The sequence below is a fragment of the Chaetodon auriga genome, chromosome 18 (assembly GCF_051107435.1).
Source record: "Chaetodon auriga isolate fChaAug3 chromosome 18, fChaAug3.hap1, whole genome shotgun sequence".
Classification (NCBI taxonomy): Eukaryota; Metazoa; Chordata; class Actinopteri; order Chaetodontiformes; family Chaetodontidae; genus Chaetodon; species Chaetodon auriga.
Genome location: NC_135091.1, coordinates 4,912,710 through 4,930,308, shown reverse-complemented (window position 1 = coordinate 4,930,308; position 17,599 = coordinate 4,912,710). Strand labels below are relative to the sequence as shown.

At 45.0% G+C, this 17,599-nt stretch overlaps 1 protein-coding gene across 1 annotated transcript; it reads left to right on the top strand.

Annotated features, from left to right (window-relative positions):
- Positions 1-1,741: 1,741 nt before the first annotated feature.
- On the top strand, positions 1,742-17,309 carry esr2a (estrogen receptor 2a). Its single transcript, XM_076755705.1, has 9 exons — positions 1,742-1,958; positions 7,826-8,605; positions 9,024-9,190; positions 10,812-10,928; positions 11,066-11,374; positions 12,818-12,956; positions 14,738-14,871; positions 16,177-16,360; positions 16,475-17,309. Exons 2-9 carry the CDS (start codon positions 8,211-8,213, stop codon positions 16,710-16,712), a joined length of 1,683 nt encoding a protein of 560 aa, XP_076611820.1. The 5' UTR covers positions 1,742-1,958; positions 7,826-8,210; the 3' UTR covers positions 16,713-17,309.
- The last annotated feature ends 290 nt before the right edge of the window (positions 17,310-17,599 follow it).

Here is a 17,599-nt window from a genome sequence, read left to right as displayed (position 1 = left end):
GCCAGTATTTCAAAATAAAAAGCTTTTTTTCTGTGAAACAGCCAGTAGTTCATTCAACCTTTATTGACACTCAGAAAGAATACACTGAAAACCATGTTGAGTGTGAGCAGTTAAGTTTTAAATCTAGCGAAGTCTTTGTATGTATTTGGCGTGTTTGCTTGATATAACTCATGATGCTGCAGGCAGTTCATCTGGATTGAGCCTCCAGTAGAGTCCTGATTATTAGAGCTTTCCTTTGCCTTTCTTGCTTTTTCATCCCTCTTGAAATAACAAAGTATTGGCTTTGTTAGTTTTTTCCACAACACTTTGCAGCCTGTTTGCTGTCTTGGCTCCAGAATCATAAGCAGTTTCTTCTCCGGACTCTTTGCTAACGAGCTCAGAGGAGAGCAGAGTTCAGACTTCTGCTGTGCTGCTTTTAACACAGCACTGTTTCAGAACTGCGTAAGATCCAACGTGCTGGTGAATAACGCACCGCTGCATGGACTGAAACATGCACACGATTTAGATTTTAATTAAAATCATAATACTACTTACATTGCACATTCCCACAAGTTATCAGCTGTTCATATATTTGCCTTATTTCTGTTCAGAACTGCTAAAAAGTAGACGTCAGCCAGTCGGTTTTTAAAGGGCTGACAGGCCTCTTAGTATTTCCTCTGGACTTCTGTTGCTTTCCTGAAATCGTATATGACTTGTGGTGCTGTAAAATACACATGTAAACATCAAAATTAGCTCAGATTAAGTCACAGAGTAGTACCTGTCCTGTCACACCTGGCTGATGTTCTCTCAGAAGGTTTTTTTTATGTCGGTTGTCTAAAGTGACAGAATCATAAAGTGTGCACCCTAAATTTTAGCCAAGTCAAATAATATAGAGGAAAAATAAATGATCATAACACTTAAACGAATGATGTGGTTTGTCCAGAATCACCCGAGCAGTCTGTGCTTGTGTCTGACCTTCAGTGAGTGCAAACACTTAAACACTTAAACTGACTAAAGAGCCCCAATTAGGATTTGATTGACAGGTGGTGGGCGGTGATAACACACCGAACAGCAAGGTGTGGTTCGCACTGACGTCTTTCGACGTTTTCCAGAACAACTTCAAATTGACATAATGATGTAAAAGACGGAATTGTGGCGTTGTTCTTTCACAATAAAAGCACAAAGGTGATACGTAAAAAGAAAATATCACACTGAACTTTGTTTTGTTCTTTATGCCATAAGAACAGCCGGTTTACAAACTAAAATAAGAGAGTAATTAAGTATATTTACCCAAGTACGAATTAATCTTCAGTACAATTTAGATTCAAACACTGTACAACTTAAAACAGTTGTTACTAGTTACTTCAGAGATTTGCATTGTTAACACAAAATGCACATTAACTGATAAGCGAGATATTTGTATAGATTTAGACACCCTGCAGTATAAAGTAAGTATCCCCACCTTTATCAGCTGCAGTATTAAAGTCACATTTTACATCACTAATTCTTATTAAGGAATAAAATATACATGATTCTGCATAATCAGTATTTTTACTCTTTATACAGTTAAGAATATTTTGATGCTAATTCTTTTTTACACTGTGCTACTACTCGTATTTAAATACAGCATCTGAGTACTTGTTCCAGTACTGGTGAAGATTCAATCCAGCCGGGACTCATAATGCTAGAGGGCTTTATTTTGAAGGTCTTGACCGGATCTTGTCGTTCGTCTTCTCTCTGCCTTCACAGCATTTCCCTGATCGCGGCCGCTGGTTTGGCTCCGGACTGGAGGCTGCGGTCGACTCTTATATGAACGCTGTTTGGCTGCGGCTGAACTTACTCGCTGCTCGGCCTCTCTGCACCTCTGAACGGCTCCTCGAACACTTTATTTTACTTTCCACCATCACGAGACACCGCAGGAGGACTTCTTACTGTCTGACAGGCAACTTTGTCCGCACCTGGCGTTTCTGGAACAAGAGGTATGGAAATCTCCACGTTTATTAGTGCAACTTATTGGTGTTTGTGATAAAAGAGGCGACGTGCAGCTCTGCAGGCAGGGTGTTGAACTAAAGTGCCGGCGGGGCCGCTGATTTATTGTTAAATATTAAGGCCACTTCGCAACAAGTAGGCCTGTAACTGCGTGCATCAAACATCAGATCAGACTTGAGCTGCGTCTTCGCCTGCGCTGGTTAACAGGTGACACAGTGAACACTGACCAGAAGTCTTCACGGAGGCGGTGAGATGTTCAAACCAGAGTTTATTACAGGAGACTTCGTGAAGGCTTTGATGCATGTTGAATGTGCTTGAAACGTGCAGATTATTAATGCGTCTTATGATAAGTGTGTCTCTCCACATTCATCTCATTTAACCTCTCCTAACATTTAAATGCATGCTCAGTCATACGTGGACATCCATATGCATCACCGGGACTCGAGGTCTGTTTGTGGGCCTCTAATGTGCTCTAAGAATCAGGCTCGTGGACCCACTGTAAATATGAGCCTACTTCAAAAAAGTACTTATCAGTGTGTAAACATGCGGCTGCTGTCGGCCAGCTGCTGTGATACAGACAGGCTCACAGGAAGAATCCCCTTTTCCCCTGTTGAACATGTTTCAGTTTTTTATTTGCAAAGTACTCATCTGATTTGGCCGCCACTGCAGTTATTGCATCTATACTACATACTCCAGTGCTCACAGCATCCACTTCTTTTGTCATTTTGATGCAGTCATGTCATTTGTTCAAAGACCGTTTTCACTGTGACTGTTCTTAAAATGTTCACAGAGTTGTAGTACAGCGTATATTAGAGCTCTGATAGTACTAAACATATGGGAATGGAAGGACATTAATATAACGGTGCTGGAAATTGATTTAGGAATGCTAAAACTTTGATCGTCAACATTTCGAGTTGCAGAAGTTGTTCTGGGTTTTCTCCTAAAATGTTTTTTTTTTTTTGTTCCGTGTGTTTTTGTGTGCAAAATTAAAGAATTCAAGATTTATAGATGAATTGCACAACCCTGATTCAGTTGAAGCAGTTGGGACTCTCAGTGAAATTAAAAGTAGAATGCAGTCATGTTCCTGAGTCCATGTGGTAAAATCCTATTAACGATCATGTGTAACGATCAGGTGAACCTCGCTCGTGAACCACTGAGCCTTTCCAGGATGCCCCTTTCATACCCAATCATGATCCTCTCACCTGTTACCAATCAGCCTGTTCACCTGTGGGATGATCCAAACAGGTGTTTTTGGAGCGTTCCACATCTTTCCCAGTCTTTAGTTGCTCCTGTCCAAACTTGTTTGAAACGTGTTGCTGCATCAAATTCAGAATAAGCAGATATTTACAAAAATCAATGAAGCTGATGAGGTCAAACATTCACTGCAGTGTCACACCTGACGCAGACGGTTTCTGCCACCAAAATGGTGTTTCAGACTCAGTGAACTCTGTAGTGTTCAGAGGCAAAATTTTTCAGGGAAATGAAAACACAATCATTTTTATCTTTGCTTACAAACAGAGGGGAGATTTTATTTCCAAGGTTGTGACCTTCAACATAGATGGAAAAAGCATATTTGTGGTCTGGTTTTTTAATTACCCTGACCTCCAGCTGCGTTCCAGGCCATCGGCTGAGCTCGGTTCACATTGTGTTGTGGCATATTTTATATTCAAGGCCTCCGCTGACGTTTCAGTGTCAGGGAGGTGCTGATTCAACCCGATGATGAAAATGAATCCAATGGATCCTTTCCAGGGAAAAAGGTGTGCGTACAGAGTTGTTGTGTTGGATTGCTGTAGCTTGCACAGGTGTACCTAATGAACAGGTAAACCAGCGTTTGGCAGCTCGTGTGTGACGCAGTCTTTGGTGCCTTACTGTCAAACTTTAATTTTCTTTAAAAAGTAACCGCACTCTGTAAATCTTAAATCAAGCACAGACATCTCTGTGTCAGCTTGAGGCTTTTCTGCAGCAGGACAAACGATTCGATGAGATTTTTCTCATTCTCCGGCTCTGACCGCGCTCACGCTCCCTGACTGTATATAGTAAGGTACGGCCGCTCAGGCAGAGCTGCTCCACATCCGTTTCCGCCCGACTTTAGGGAGGCGGTGAGATTTTAGGATGGGAAAACGACATGGCCTTGAGCTTTTGTGCAAAAGGCATGCACTTCTGGCTAATGACCAGGAACGGCTCCATCGACTCAGATTTGGCTTTATTTGGCTTTGACCTTTGTGCACGGTTTTTAGGGGGGTGCGTGCTTCGTGCGTGTGCGTGTTTGTGTAAATGTATAAGCTACATGAGCCAATCGAATGAATAAGGATGTTCCTCGGTGTCCAAAACACTCTAACTACTGCGGTGAAGACCAGAATCAAGATTGTTTTACCACATATGATGTTTCGATATAATAATGTCCAGTGCTGTGACTGTTGCTGCTAGCCGGTGACGTAGCCTCAGCTAAAGCTAATCCACCCACTTTTTCCTGTTTCCTGCAGTTGAAAAGTCTATTTTGAGTCTCAAACTTCTTTCCAGTTGTGTTTGTTTTCCCACAGAAATCAGGCAGCAGCTAAATGTGCGTATAAAGGAAAAGTCACACCTAGCTAACTAGCCTAGCTTTGCAGAGGCTAGTAATGTAGAGATGCCTTTTCAATCACACATTTTAATGCAACATATTTCAATTCAAAAAGACAAGAAAAGAGGACTTTTTTTGTTTTTGTTTTTTTTTATTATAATCAGCCTAAACAGAAATAAAACCATTTTTACAATTTATAAATCTGTAACAGTTTGGATGAGAACCTTAAAACTCTTTTGATGTTTTCAAGAGCAAATAGTTTATATGAGGTAGTGCTTAAAGTAAACTGCAGCCTTTACAGTAATCATACAAAGCAGTTAGCTGGGATGCTGTGGTCACAATATTAATCTGCCCTCACTGATATTTTCTTCCATGATTGAGATTTTGTAAGTCCCTGTAGCCTCTGTGGCATCACCGTGTGAATTCAGAGATGTGCAGAAAAGCTGCTGTATCCTTTGAAAGTGACTCCGTAAGGCGGTAATGGTTGGAGACCGGAGGGCCACCGAACTGCTTGTCCCTGAGTAACATTTCCCAACTATAGCGGTGCCCTTCAGCAAGGCGTTTAACACCCAGCACCTTCAAACCCAGCTCCATAGAGAAACCAGGCTCTCACTGTGTGCGTCTTAGCATTCGTTGTCTGTGCGATCTGGCTTTAGCGGCGGCAGGACGAGCAGCGTCGTGGAGGAGTTGGGAGGTTTTCTCTCACAACGAGCTGCCAGCTGCTGGAGACTGTGACAGTGAGGGGGTTTGAAAGCAAGGTCGAAGCTTCAAAGGAATCTCTTCCACATCTGCTTTTAGCCTCAAATGGTAATTAAAGAAGCAGAATCTTGCCACAATCGCTTTTCTTTTCTCTTAAAGTGACTCATTTGTTTTAGGAGTCAGTTCACTGGCTGCAGAGGGAGGTGAAACTTGGTGAAACTCAACTGTTGCTTTATGCTTTCAGCAAAAGTCTAAGCTGTAGATTATATATAATGTCCTCAAATTAAGTGTAATTAAATGCTCGTGTCTGTTTATGTTGCTGCATGTGTTACAATTGGAGCTTCTGTGAATCGTTCCTCATGAGTCATGTTTGAGCTGGCATGCACTGTCATCAAACTTCAGAGGATGGCTCAAACTCTTTCATTTCCTGGCTTGTCGTCAGCGTGGATGTCAGGTGAGAGCTGATAAACCCATAGAAGACAGAGGTAAAGCCACCCCCTGGCTGCCAAGACACACTCAGCGTTATCAGCCAAAAATGGATCGTTTGTCAAACCAAATGTCGCCAAAAAGCCCAAATATTCTGCAAACACTGCCTCAGAGCTGTCAGACAGCTGAGAGAAATGTGCCTCCAAACTGTTGGCTGTGTCTGAAACATCACTGAGGAAGAACGATCGTCGGCTGAATCACAGTCGCTTCAGAGCTGACAGTGAACACCTCGCCTCGCTCCATTCACAAAATGCATAGCGGCTAATCGCTTTTAGCATCTTAACATTTTCTGTTGAAATGTTAATAACATTTAAAATCCACTTACAGATGCGCATGAACAAATTTTAACTTGTTAGCAAGCAGATATGGAGTAACATCGGCCTTCATTTGGAGTCGTGGTTGAGTCCACCTGATGAACGTAAATCCAGTCTTCATCCTCCTTTAAGCCCTAATTTGTGCTAAGCGCTCCTCTGTCTGCACCAGCTCGCCTCATTCGTCGGGTTCATTGTGTGTTAAGACTGTGCCTGCACACCTTGGTGTGTCTTTAAAATGCAGCAGCTGAAATTTATGAAAGCTTTTTCGGACGTTGGGTTGAGTTCCCGGAGGCACACCCTGCTCATGGGTGAAGGCATGCTTTCCTCTCCGCCCCCTCCTCCAAGAACATGAATGGACTTTCTTCAGCCTCAAACACCGTTTCTCATAATTCTTGTCAAACAAATTGACATTTTTCAGAGGAGTTTTGCCTTGTTTGCCCCTGTTTTATGGCCAGTCTGTATTTAATTAGTCTGTAATTGCAGAGAAACACTGACTCACTGTTGCAGAAGCAGCGTCTGATGGGTTGATGGGCATGATGGCTCGAGCAATCATTCAAATTACAATTTACAGTTTAAAATATTGAAATCAGTGCATTTAATAATGAATAACAAACTAGGGCCAGCAGCAAAAAGCAGGCTTGAGTGCATCTTGCCTCTGGAAATCAAAGGAAAAGCTTATAAGGTCAAATAAAGCCAAATAAGACGGTGTTCAGCATCATTTTATAAACCCTGGGTTGATGTCAGAGGAGCCAGCGTGTGCACTCTGCTCCTGAGTCGCACCTCTTCACCGAAGCACAGGCTGCCGTCAAAAAAAGCATTTCTCTCTCCATTTGTTTGCATTAATACGAGTCTGTTTCTGCTTGAGATTTCTCCACTCGCATCTTGATTTGACGTCATGAAAGCAAAAATTCAGCCGGTGCTTTCCACCGTATCAAAGTAGTAAAAGGTCGCTCGTGCTCGTTGCAGCTTTGTGAGTTTAATTACTGCCAGTTTTCAGCACCGAACTCCAGCTCCTCCCCCCGGACTGTCGGGTGTAGTTGGCGAGCCAAACCGCAGTTTCTCTCGCCCATTTGGCGAGATTGATTCGCCCTTTTCCTCCAGGGTAAATAATGACTTCCAGAAGAGAGCTTCATGCCAGAAAGGTGGAGGCGATGTCCTGACACCCAGGAATGATTAACTCTGCTGGAGTTGCTGTATCTGATGTCGTGAGAGTAAACTAACATGACTGTAGTTCGTGCCGGTGTGTGTTGTATTTATTGATCCGCCAGCTGTGTCTGTCTGCTGGACATTATACACCCTGATTTCCTCTTTCTCCGCCGGTGGTTTTTCCAGACATGTACCCCTCTGAAAGAAGTGACGTTCCACCTTGCAGTGATAATATTTTAGTCCTTCTGAACGGCTGGATTTTCTTCTGTAGTTCTCATGAAGTCTTGAATATTAGAGGGAAAAAATAAAGATTTCTAAAGGTTTTTGACCATATATCACCCCCATTAAACCAGACACTGTGGAAAGAATCATTTGAGTTTAAGGATAAGGATTATTGGTGGTTTTACATGGAATTCTCTTAATACTCTAAAAATATAAAGAACTGACAGTAACACATATACAGTTACAGGTTAAAACACAACTTGAAGCATAAACGTGTTAAATATATATAAAAAAAAGTTAATTTAACAAAACGTAATCTTTGAAAAGCTGACCTAAATCAGATCAGTGTTGTCTAAAATCTGACCTGAGATCTGGGATTTAGAAAGAGCTAAACTCAGTATCAGGCTTCATCTCTGGCTTTTCTCTTCAGGTGGAAGCGATGTGAGACTTCATGGCTGGACGGAGACTGAGCGCCGAACACCTCCCTCCTCCGGGCCGGACGGGCTGCGGTCCTGTCGGTCCCGTGGTCTGTCGACTGTCCTCTGGGTAATTCTGCAGCATTGACTCTCTGCGTTTGTCAGGTCGATCATGAGATCTGTCCCAACAGCGTTAAATCAAAGTCGGCCACGGTTTTGACTGCAGTTCTGCATCATTCTGGGACTTTACAATGTGAGCTCATGAGAAACATCAAACGCGCTTGTAGATAATGCCATTACCAGAGTGAACCAAGGAGAAAAAAATGACTCTGTTCTAGCACCGTACTCTTCGTCGATGATGTGGAGAATCGAGTGATACCGACAGCGTCTGCAGTTGCGATGGCCGTCGCTGCCTCTCCAGAGAAGGATCAGCCCCTCCTCCAGCTCCAGAAGGTGGACTCCAGTCGAGTTGGCGGCCGAGTCCTCTCCCCGATCCTCAGCTCTACCATGGAAACGAGCCAGCCCATCTGCATCCCGTCCCCCTACACCGACCTCGGCCACGACCTGTCCGCCATACCTTTCTACGGTCCGACCATCTTCAGCTATGCCAGTCCCGGCGTCTCGGACTGCGCCTCTGTCCATCAGTCGCTGAGCCCGTCCTTATTCTGGCCCAGCCGTGGCCCCATGGGGACCTCCATACCCGTGCACCACTCCCAGGTTCGGCCTCAGCAGGGACAGCCGATCCAGAGTCCGTGGGTGGAGCTGTCGCCGCTGGACAATGTGTTAACAAGCAGGTATGTAAGCAGGATGCTGCGTCGCTGCAAGGCTGCAACTAATCCTTTTTATTATCACATCAGGTTATTTTTACCGTTAATTGATTAAATGTAAAGCATCTTTGGTTGATAAAGGACTTAACTGACTTCATATATATCTGTCGACCGATTTGTTGGTTATTTGACCAACTGTTAAAGCTCTAGTCAGCATTCAGTTGCTTTCATACTGGAATTGTTCAGTATGTGCATGAAATCTTCTCCGGCTTTGTTTAATTAACACCTGCATTAAATCAAAGCGATCTGTCATTATTCTGCTCATGTGCTAATCTTTTATTAGCATGCACCGTGCAGTACGCTTCATTACGCTGATTGTCACGCTGCTGCTTACTCCACGTGCTTTGTCTCGAGAAGAGATAATGACTCAAACTTGCCTGTTTAGTAAGAGTGCGAGGAGGCGCTCTCAGGAGAGCGAGGAGGGCGTGGTGTCGTCCGGCGGCAAGGCGGACCTCCACTACTGCGCCGTGTGCCACGACTACGCCTCGGGCTACCACTACGGCGTCTGGTCGTGTGAGGGGTGCAAGGCCTTCTTCAAGAGGAGCATCCAAAGTGAGACACAAGCACAAACAATATCTCTGCATGCATGGTGGAAACACGGGGTCGGGGTGGGGGTGGGGGTGGGGGGTACACATGTCTTCTTATCACATAGAGTTACATACAATATGTCAAAATCTACCAGATGGATTGGCACAAACTTTAGGCTGACATCGAGTTTGAATGATGTACGGTGATAAAATTGCTGTTTCTGTGAATGGAGTCTGGGGGCTTTGGCGTGAGTGACAGCGGCTGTTTCTGGTAAAACTAAAAGGATCTTACTCGTTAACCAACAGGTTCATCTAGAGATCCTTCCAGTAATGTTGTCAGACACTCAGAATAACAATCTGAAAACACTTTTCGTGGACATTTCGTGGCTGCCGGCTGCAGCGCTCTCACTCAATACTGGACCAGCTTTTAAAAACTGTTGGACACAAAAAACATGGGAAAATGGAGTCCATAATCAGATAATATACGACTGGAACTACTCCCGTTTGTCCGGGACTTTGAAATCTTGAAGGAAACTCTGACAGAACGTCACTTTCATTGATTGAAAATTAGATGTGGGTCAAGCTGATGTGAGGGAATAATTCAACAAGAAGGTTCAGGACGTTAATTTTATTTGTTTGTTAGGTGAAGATGTGTAGAGCTTTTACAAGACGGGTTTATGTTGTTAGGTGTTCGGTCGCTGAAAACTGAGCTTTAGGACTTTAGGAAGTTTCAGAAACTGTGTGCAGTGTCGACGGCTTGTGACGACACAGTCTGCACCGTTATCGGCGTTATCTGCTTTGTTTACATGAGCAGATTTTGTGCAGACATGGCAAAAATAGTGCATGTGCTAACCTTGCTAACAGGACTTTCAACATGTGTACACATAAATGTACAGTTACTCACACAGTATGTTGAGGCCCAGAGGCTTCAGGATGCACCGTGGAGGTCGCTGCACACGGCACAGACCCCACCACCACCACCACCACCGCCATCACCGGCTTTGAATGAGACCTGGCTGGGCCTCTAGCTGAAGGCAGCCCACCGATAAAAGCTTTTTTCAGGCTGCTGAGTGGCCATCATGGCTTCAGGGTTTGGGTTATATCGCCACCTGTTGGTTTGGGGCAGGATTTTTTTTTATTTTGAGGTCAAAAAAATGAGCAAACCCAGTTTTAAAGCATACCCATGTACATGTGGACTAGGCCTCAGCATGTTAAGAGTGTTACTGTGAGGATGTTAGCATTTAGCTTGTCTGTGCAGCCTCACAGAGCTGCTAGCATGTTGCTAAAATCCTGAACAGGGATACAAGATCTTCCATCATAAACACTTTTCGTGAGCTTTGGGTTTTTACATTTAATGCAGCTGAATCTCGAAGTTTGAAGTCTGAACTAGCATGTTCACAGTTCAGTAAACCCCAAAAGAAAAAGAAAAAAAAAAAACCAGGAGCTTTTCATCAGCATCCTGCAGCGGGTGCTCAGACGTCGTTAAGCTCGTGTGGAATTTGCAGGGCTGAGTCTTCAGCACCAGGATTCAGCCTTTCTTTATTTGGATTCTTCTCATTTTGTCTCTTTTCTCTGTGTGTCTGTCTCTCTCCGTCCATTCATCCATGTATTTTCATGTTCTGTCTTTCTTCTTCTCTTCGTTTCAGGACACAACGACTACATCTGCCCAGCAACCAATCAGTGCACTATAGACAAGAACCGGCGTAAGAGCTGCCAGGCCTGTCGCCTTCACAAGTGCTACGAAGTGGGCATGACCAAGTGCGGTTGGTGTCTTCGTTTTCTCTGATTTGTCTTAGTTTTGTCCTTGTCAAATAGATTTTACCCATGATAATCAACAAAACATCACCATATTTCTCGAACACGGTTTGTAAAATACGCCCGTTTCATTTCTTTGCTGCAGGTATGCGAAAGGAACGTGGAAGCTACAAGAACCCCCAGACGAGGCGAGTGACCCGCCTGTCCTCGCAGGGCCGGACTAACGGGCCGAGCGTGATAACTGGACCGGCGGTGGGTTCGTTAAGCGCGCCCCGCCCTCTCGCACTGACCCCAGAGCAGCTGATTGAGCGAATAATGGAGGCAGAGCCGCCCGAGATCTACCTGATGACGGACATGAGGAGGCCGCTGACGGAAGCAAACGTCATGATGTCGCTCACCAACCTGGCCGATAAGGAGCTGGTTCACATGATCAGCTGGGCCAAGAAGATTCCAGGTGTGTGCCTGGTGAATCTCTCAGTGACACCTTGTTTTAGCTCGTTTAGCATATTTACTGATCACTGCACTCGGCTGCAGGGCGCCAAGAAATAGTTAGCATTAATAAAACAAGATAGAGCATGTTAACTGCTGAACTTTAGAGGCTGTTCTTGACTTATGGACAGAGGCAGGTTAGCCATTTCCACCTGCTTCCACTTACAAGGCTCCGCTAGGCTAATCCGCCCTTAGCGCTAGCGCCATCAGTCTTCTCATCTGACTCTCAGTGAGCATGCAAGTAAGAGTATTTCCAAAATTCAGACTGTTGTTTTAAGAGTTTTGCATTGATGATTACATTCAAGTCACACTTCCAGACGTGTCTTGAGGTGTTTATAAGCTACTGCTAACACTTATGATTATACAAAAGGTTAACTACTTCACCGGAGATGTATTGCAGGTGACTGTAAAGCCATGCTCAGTGTTGGTGCACTGGAGGCTTTAAGTTTCCACATCAGACTTGTATCAGTTGATCGTTGAACCAGGATCGGCCTGCGATCTTTTTGTGATGTCACAAACTTGGGTTTCCAGTGAGCGCAGAGAAACTTTCCACTTTCAGCAGATGATTGTGAAAACACTCTGCACATACATCATTCTGCACAGGGAAGCTCAAACGTTCAACTGCAGGAACAAGAAGAAAAACAGACTTTTGATGGAGGAGGACTCGAAGGACCTCCTCTCCTCCAGCTGCTAACGTTTGTTTGTCGTAGTTATGCAGCAGTTATGCAGTTACGATTACGCAAAACATCTCCAACATCGAGATAAACCTGCTCCATTGATACCCAGAATGTCGTATGCAGATCATTTCATTCCTGCAGAGCCGCTCAGTCGGCTGAGTTAATGACTGGCCAGACACAGTAATTGTCTCTGCTTATTTAGCATGTGAGTCGAGTCCTGCAAAACTGAGTGGCAGCGTTATTGGAGCTGGAGGTGGACAATGAGCTGTGATGTAACGTTTATTAGAGAGCGCCTGTGTTTATCAGACACGCTGCTCGATTCAGGCTGCTTCTCTGCACAGTGTGAGAGCTCTGGACGAACAGAGCTGAAGTCCTCTCCTTGTGCTTCAGGCAGGCAGTTTTTACCTGACCCTAAAGTGACCTGAGCGTCCTTGACGGCCAGAGTCACTCATTGCCTGACTGAAATCAGATAACAGCACAGGCTGTACTTGACAGCGTGTACACAACCAAAAAATTAACCTGCTTGTAACCGAATTTGGGGCCTCATGCATGGCGTGAATGAACGTTTGAGTCAGGGCTGCAGTAATGTGTGTTTTCTTCTTATTATTAGTATTTTGTTATTTTTGGTCAATGGTTTAGGATAAACAATGTGTGAAAATACAGCCAGGATTTTGTGTTTTGCTGACAGTGCAGAGCAGCTCGCATCACTCAGTCTTTGGTCTTTCGCTCAGGGTTTGTGGAGCTCAGTCTCTTGGACCAGGTGCACCTGTTGGAGTGCTGCTGGCTGGAGGTGCTGATGATCGGCCTGATGTGGAGGTCAGTGGACCATCCAGGGAAACTTATCTTCTCCCCTGACCTCAGCCTGAGCAGGTACCACCGCCAGAAACTCACACTTCACAAGAGTCACAAGAAGTAGCAGTAGTCATTTTCATTGTTAGTGGCGGAGTCCGCCATTCCCGCACTGGATTCAGGACTCAAACTGTGTGTGTGTGTAAAGCAGCTTTTTAAGGAGAGGTTGCTGTCATATGTCATTTCTGCCACCAGGGGTCTCCCAATCACAGTCACAAAAAACAAGTGTGACGATGTTGTGAAGTAGGGTGGGATCATGGGAGTCTTCACTGTTAACCAGCCATCGTGCTGACGAACATGAATAACCGCGCTCCGTCACGAGTGAGCAGTACAGACAGAAGCAAACGATGACGTGGCTCGTCAGCTCGCTCGCCGACTCCCTTCCTCTCTCTGATGGATTATCTGGTGTTTCCTGTGTGTAAAGGAGACGTGACGTGTGTTCTCATGTGTTATTGCCTGTTTTCTGCTTCTTGCCTCGCACCACTTGCTTTTTATCTTATGTCATATTTTCCTTCTCGCTGCGTTTGTCGTCTTGAGGAAAGAACATCCTGCACACCTCTTAATTTAGACATTTCAGCCCCTCCGGACCTTCTTCAAGCATGTTTCAAACAGTTCTTAGAGCAGTGGTCTTAAATTGATGATGCACCGGCCGTTCTGTGGTCTGAGATACAACTTTTCAATGTGACGTCACTGGATGCATGACTGCCTCCTTTGAAAATGTTACGCACCAAAACACACAGAGGTAAATTATTGGCTAAGCCGATTCAGACTGTGATGCATCATTAACTTGAAAAGATTTATGGATTTCTCTGAGTTTGAACATTGTTGGAAACATCAGGTCGTTTTTAGACATTTTAATCCAGAGCTGTTACACATTACACCTTTAAGGATTACAACTTCAAACGCTCCGAATGTCAAAACGCTCCTTCATCTTACACTGGCCGATATTTAAGCTTCAGTATCTGAATGAGCCTCCCAGCGTCGGCATGTTTTGCTCCAGCTCGATATTTAAGGTCGTCGGCTAACTTTAAGGATGATTGAATGATTGATGTTGTTCAACAGGGAGCCTGTTTACAGTCGTCGTCATTGTGAAACCACCCACATACGAGCAGCTCTGACCACATCTGTGCTCGCATTTGATTGCGAGATACCTGCTGGTGCTTATCTGCTTCAAAAGCTCGAACAAAGTGTCCTGACCTCATTCATCGAGGGCATGTGTGTGTTCCTTTGTGGTGGCCTGTATCATCGTCTCGTATCTTGGAAGTAGCGTTGTGCATGCTGCAGTGCATCAGTAAGAGCAGCTCCGCCACAGTGTGCATGTACTGCTGTACAAGCAGAAGTATTATCAGCAAATTTAAACTACTTAATTAAGCCGAATACTACTAAAGAGATACTAAATGCTTGGATCGTTACTATTGATGCATTTACATCTAATCAGTGGTTAAATGTTGCAGGTGGTTGCGGATGAGCAGATTTTACCTGCTTCATATACTTTTGGGTAGTTTAATCATTATCAATTCATCAGATTTTATGAGATCATCATACATGTTAATCTGAGAGGAGAAGGTAATGAAATCAAATGAGTGGTAGAGAAAAATATTTCCGATAAAAACGGAAAGTAACTGTTGTTGATTGAAGTTGATTGTAAAGGAGGAACGGGTATGAAAGGGGCGTCACTTTGTGAACATGATTGTATAAAGGATGTTACTGCATGAGCTCAGGAACGCTTCATAGAACTGTTGTCGGTCAACACGTTTTGCTTGCAAAGTGTCACATCCTGCGCCTGTGTGTGCGTCCGGCAGAGAGGAGGGCAACTGTGTGCAGGGCTTCGTGGAGATCTTCGACATGCTGATCGCCGCCACGTCCAGAGTGAGAGAGCTCAAACTCCAGAGGGAGGAGTACGTCTGCCTGAAGGCCATGATCCTCCTGAACTCCAGTGAGTGAGCGTGACGCGTGTGTGAGGCTGAGGTAGAGGTGTGTGTGTGTGTGTGTGTGTGTGTGTGTGTGTGTGTGTGTGTGTGTGTGTGTGTGTGTGTGTGTGTGTGTGTGTGTGATGCTCCAGTATGTGAAACCTCAGGCGAGTGTTCGATTGGGGTCTCAGCATGTCACGCTATCTGTGTGTGTGAGTCTGTCCAGGGTGGGCCGGGGGACCAGCTATGTAACGCCTCTAATGGGATCACGGTGTCTCTCTGCTCTCATTGGTTGTGCTGAATGCTCAGAGTCACAGGCAGTACCCGTTTGAAGATGAACAGGTCCGCAGGCTCTGGTGAGCAGCGACACCGGGGAGTAATTAATGTCTGACTAACGCTTCTGTTTGCCTCCAGCGGCAGAGGAACAGGGTTCATTCAGTGCTGCCTCTGTCTGTTTGAGCTTCTTGGTCCTTTGAGAGCGGTGCGACCTTTGACTCCCACAGAACGCATTCAGACATAATATTTAGCTACGGAGAGCCTCATTGAATAAAATACAGTAACTTTTTAAAGGAAGATCGGGAATCTTTAACAGAATTGTCTTATTTGATTCCCAGAAAATCCTTCTATGGTGAAGTCCAAACCAGAGTGACGGCCTAAAAATCCTCTGACTCCTCCGACAACAAGACAGTTTACAGGAAATATTAGATTTGTGGCTGCTGTGGATAATTGGTTGCTGGGCATGATCGATTCCACAAAATATGGTGCATAGGTATCGTTCACAGAGATATTTTGACATGTCACAGCAGCAGAAGCACTCGCATAGTTAAATGAATGATGGCTGAGCTGCATTTAGCTGCTTCGGGTTCAGGGTCCTGGTCTCGGGCGTGCTGGTTCACTGAGAGTCATCGTTAATGTAATCAGTATAAGTCACCTCATGTGACGGTTCTGTCCCTGTGTCACATCAATTCTCACCTTCTAAATTGTGCGTCCTGCTCGTTATGAGCCCACTTTCCACATTTTACCTCTCAACATTAATATTTTAAAGAAGAGCTGCAGTTCTCTGGTCACGCTGGGAGTCCTACTTTAATCAGTTTTTCCAACAATCTGAGGGAAATGCTTTCACCAGCTGCGCAGCACTTTCCACCATCATGGCTCGATTCTGCTGCCTCGTGGAATTTTTCAGTATTTAGACATATTTGCTTTGAAAAATGGCTGAAATAAAGGGGAAATGTAGCAACTTATCATCATAAAAGTAGTTGTAATTACACTAGAATTTCCACTGACGCATAATCAACCTGTTAATTTCAAAATGTGTGCGTGTGTGTTACCAGACATGTGCCTCAGCTCCACGGAGGGCAGCGAGGAGCTGCAGAGTCGCTCCAAGCTGCTGCGTCTTCTGGACGCTGTGACGGACGCTCTGGTGTGGGCCATCGCCAAAACCGGCCTCACCTTCCGCCAGCAGTACACCCGCCTCGCCCACCTGCTCATGCTGCTCTCACACATCCGCCACGTCAGGTAAAAGGACCCCGCGTCACGCCGGCGACGCTCACGTGTTGAATGTTCTGATGACACAGCGATGCAGTAATGCTAATATAATGTTACTCTGCTCTTCTTTGTTTTCACGTGCAGCAACAAAGGCATGGACCACCTCCACTGCATGAAGATGAAGAACATGGTGCCTCTGTACGACCTGTTGCTGGAGATGTTGGATGCCCACATCATGCACGGCTCCCGTCTGCCTCGCCAGCCCTCCCAGCAGGAGCCCGGGGAGCAGGAGGAGGCTCCTGCTCGGCCAGACGGCTCCGGCAGTGGCCCCTCAAACTCGTGGACCGCCAGCAGCACCGGAGGTGGAGGTGAACCACAGTAATGGGACCAGAATTCAGATGGAAATGAATTTTTAAAGCTTTGCACAAAACTAGTCCACAAAATTTACTGGAAGATTCTGCTGAATTCTGTGAACGCCCACCGCTTACGCTTTGACACACCTTCACATCCTCAACGTTGAACCTTCAGACACACAGTACTCAGACTCACCACACAGTCCAAAGCCGGAGTGGAACAGGAACATGAAGAAGTGGCTGTCATGATTTGGCCAGTAGCACCAGCACTCGCTTAAATGTTCATGTAATGAGTTCATTTCATATCAGATGTTAGAACCACTTCATGTGTGAAGGCAGGACTGTCCTGGACAGCCGTCTCAGGTAGAGGCAGCGTGTAAAGAGAGTGAGCTAAATATATAAATAATGTCTTTTCTAACCATCTCGTCCATGCAGTCACACATTTCCCATCGACCTGCATGTAAATACTGACTGAAGGGAACCAGGCTAGCAAAAAAGAAACGTACAATAGTAAGAGAAAAGTTGTCAGTGAGGCCGCTGAAAGATCGCAAAAGTAATCGACAAGTGAAAGTCAGCAGTCACCAATTAACAAAACAGGGAACTGACCTGTTTTTTTAGTGACGTTTCTGATCGCTAATTTGTGGTTTTTGTTGCGTCACATACCTCCAGTTGACCACTAGAGGGCATATTACACAACACTCACAGCAGAGGCCTTTCCTGGCTTTATTGTCTAAGACGTCTCACCGGCTTCCTGTTGAAGAATCAGTATCGCTCCTGAGACGAACTCGTACTTTGACTTGCCAAGTTTTGCTTGAAGAAAAGGGAAAATTGTTTCTGTATCCTAGAACTCGTCACAGTAGCCGTCATGTATTTTTAGACATTTGCCTTTTCTGTCTGTACAGATAATATCAGTTTA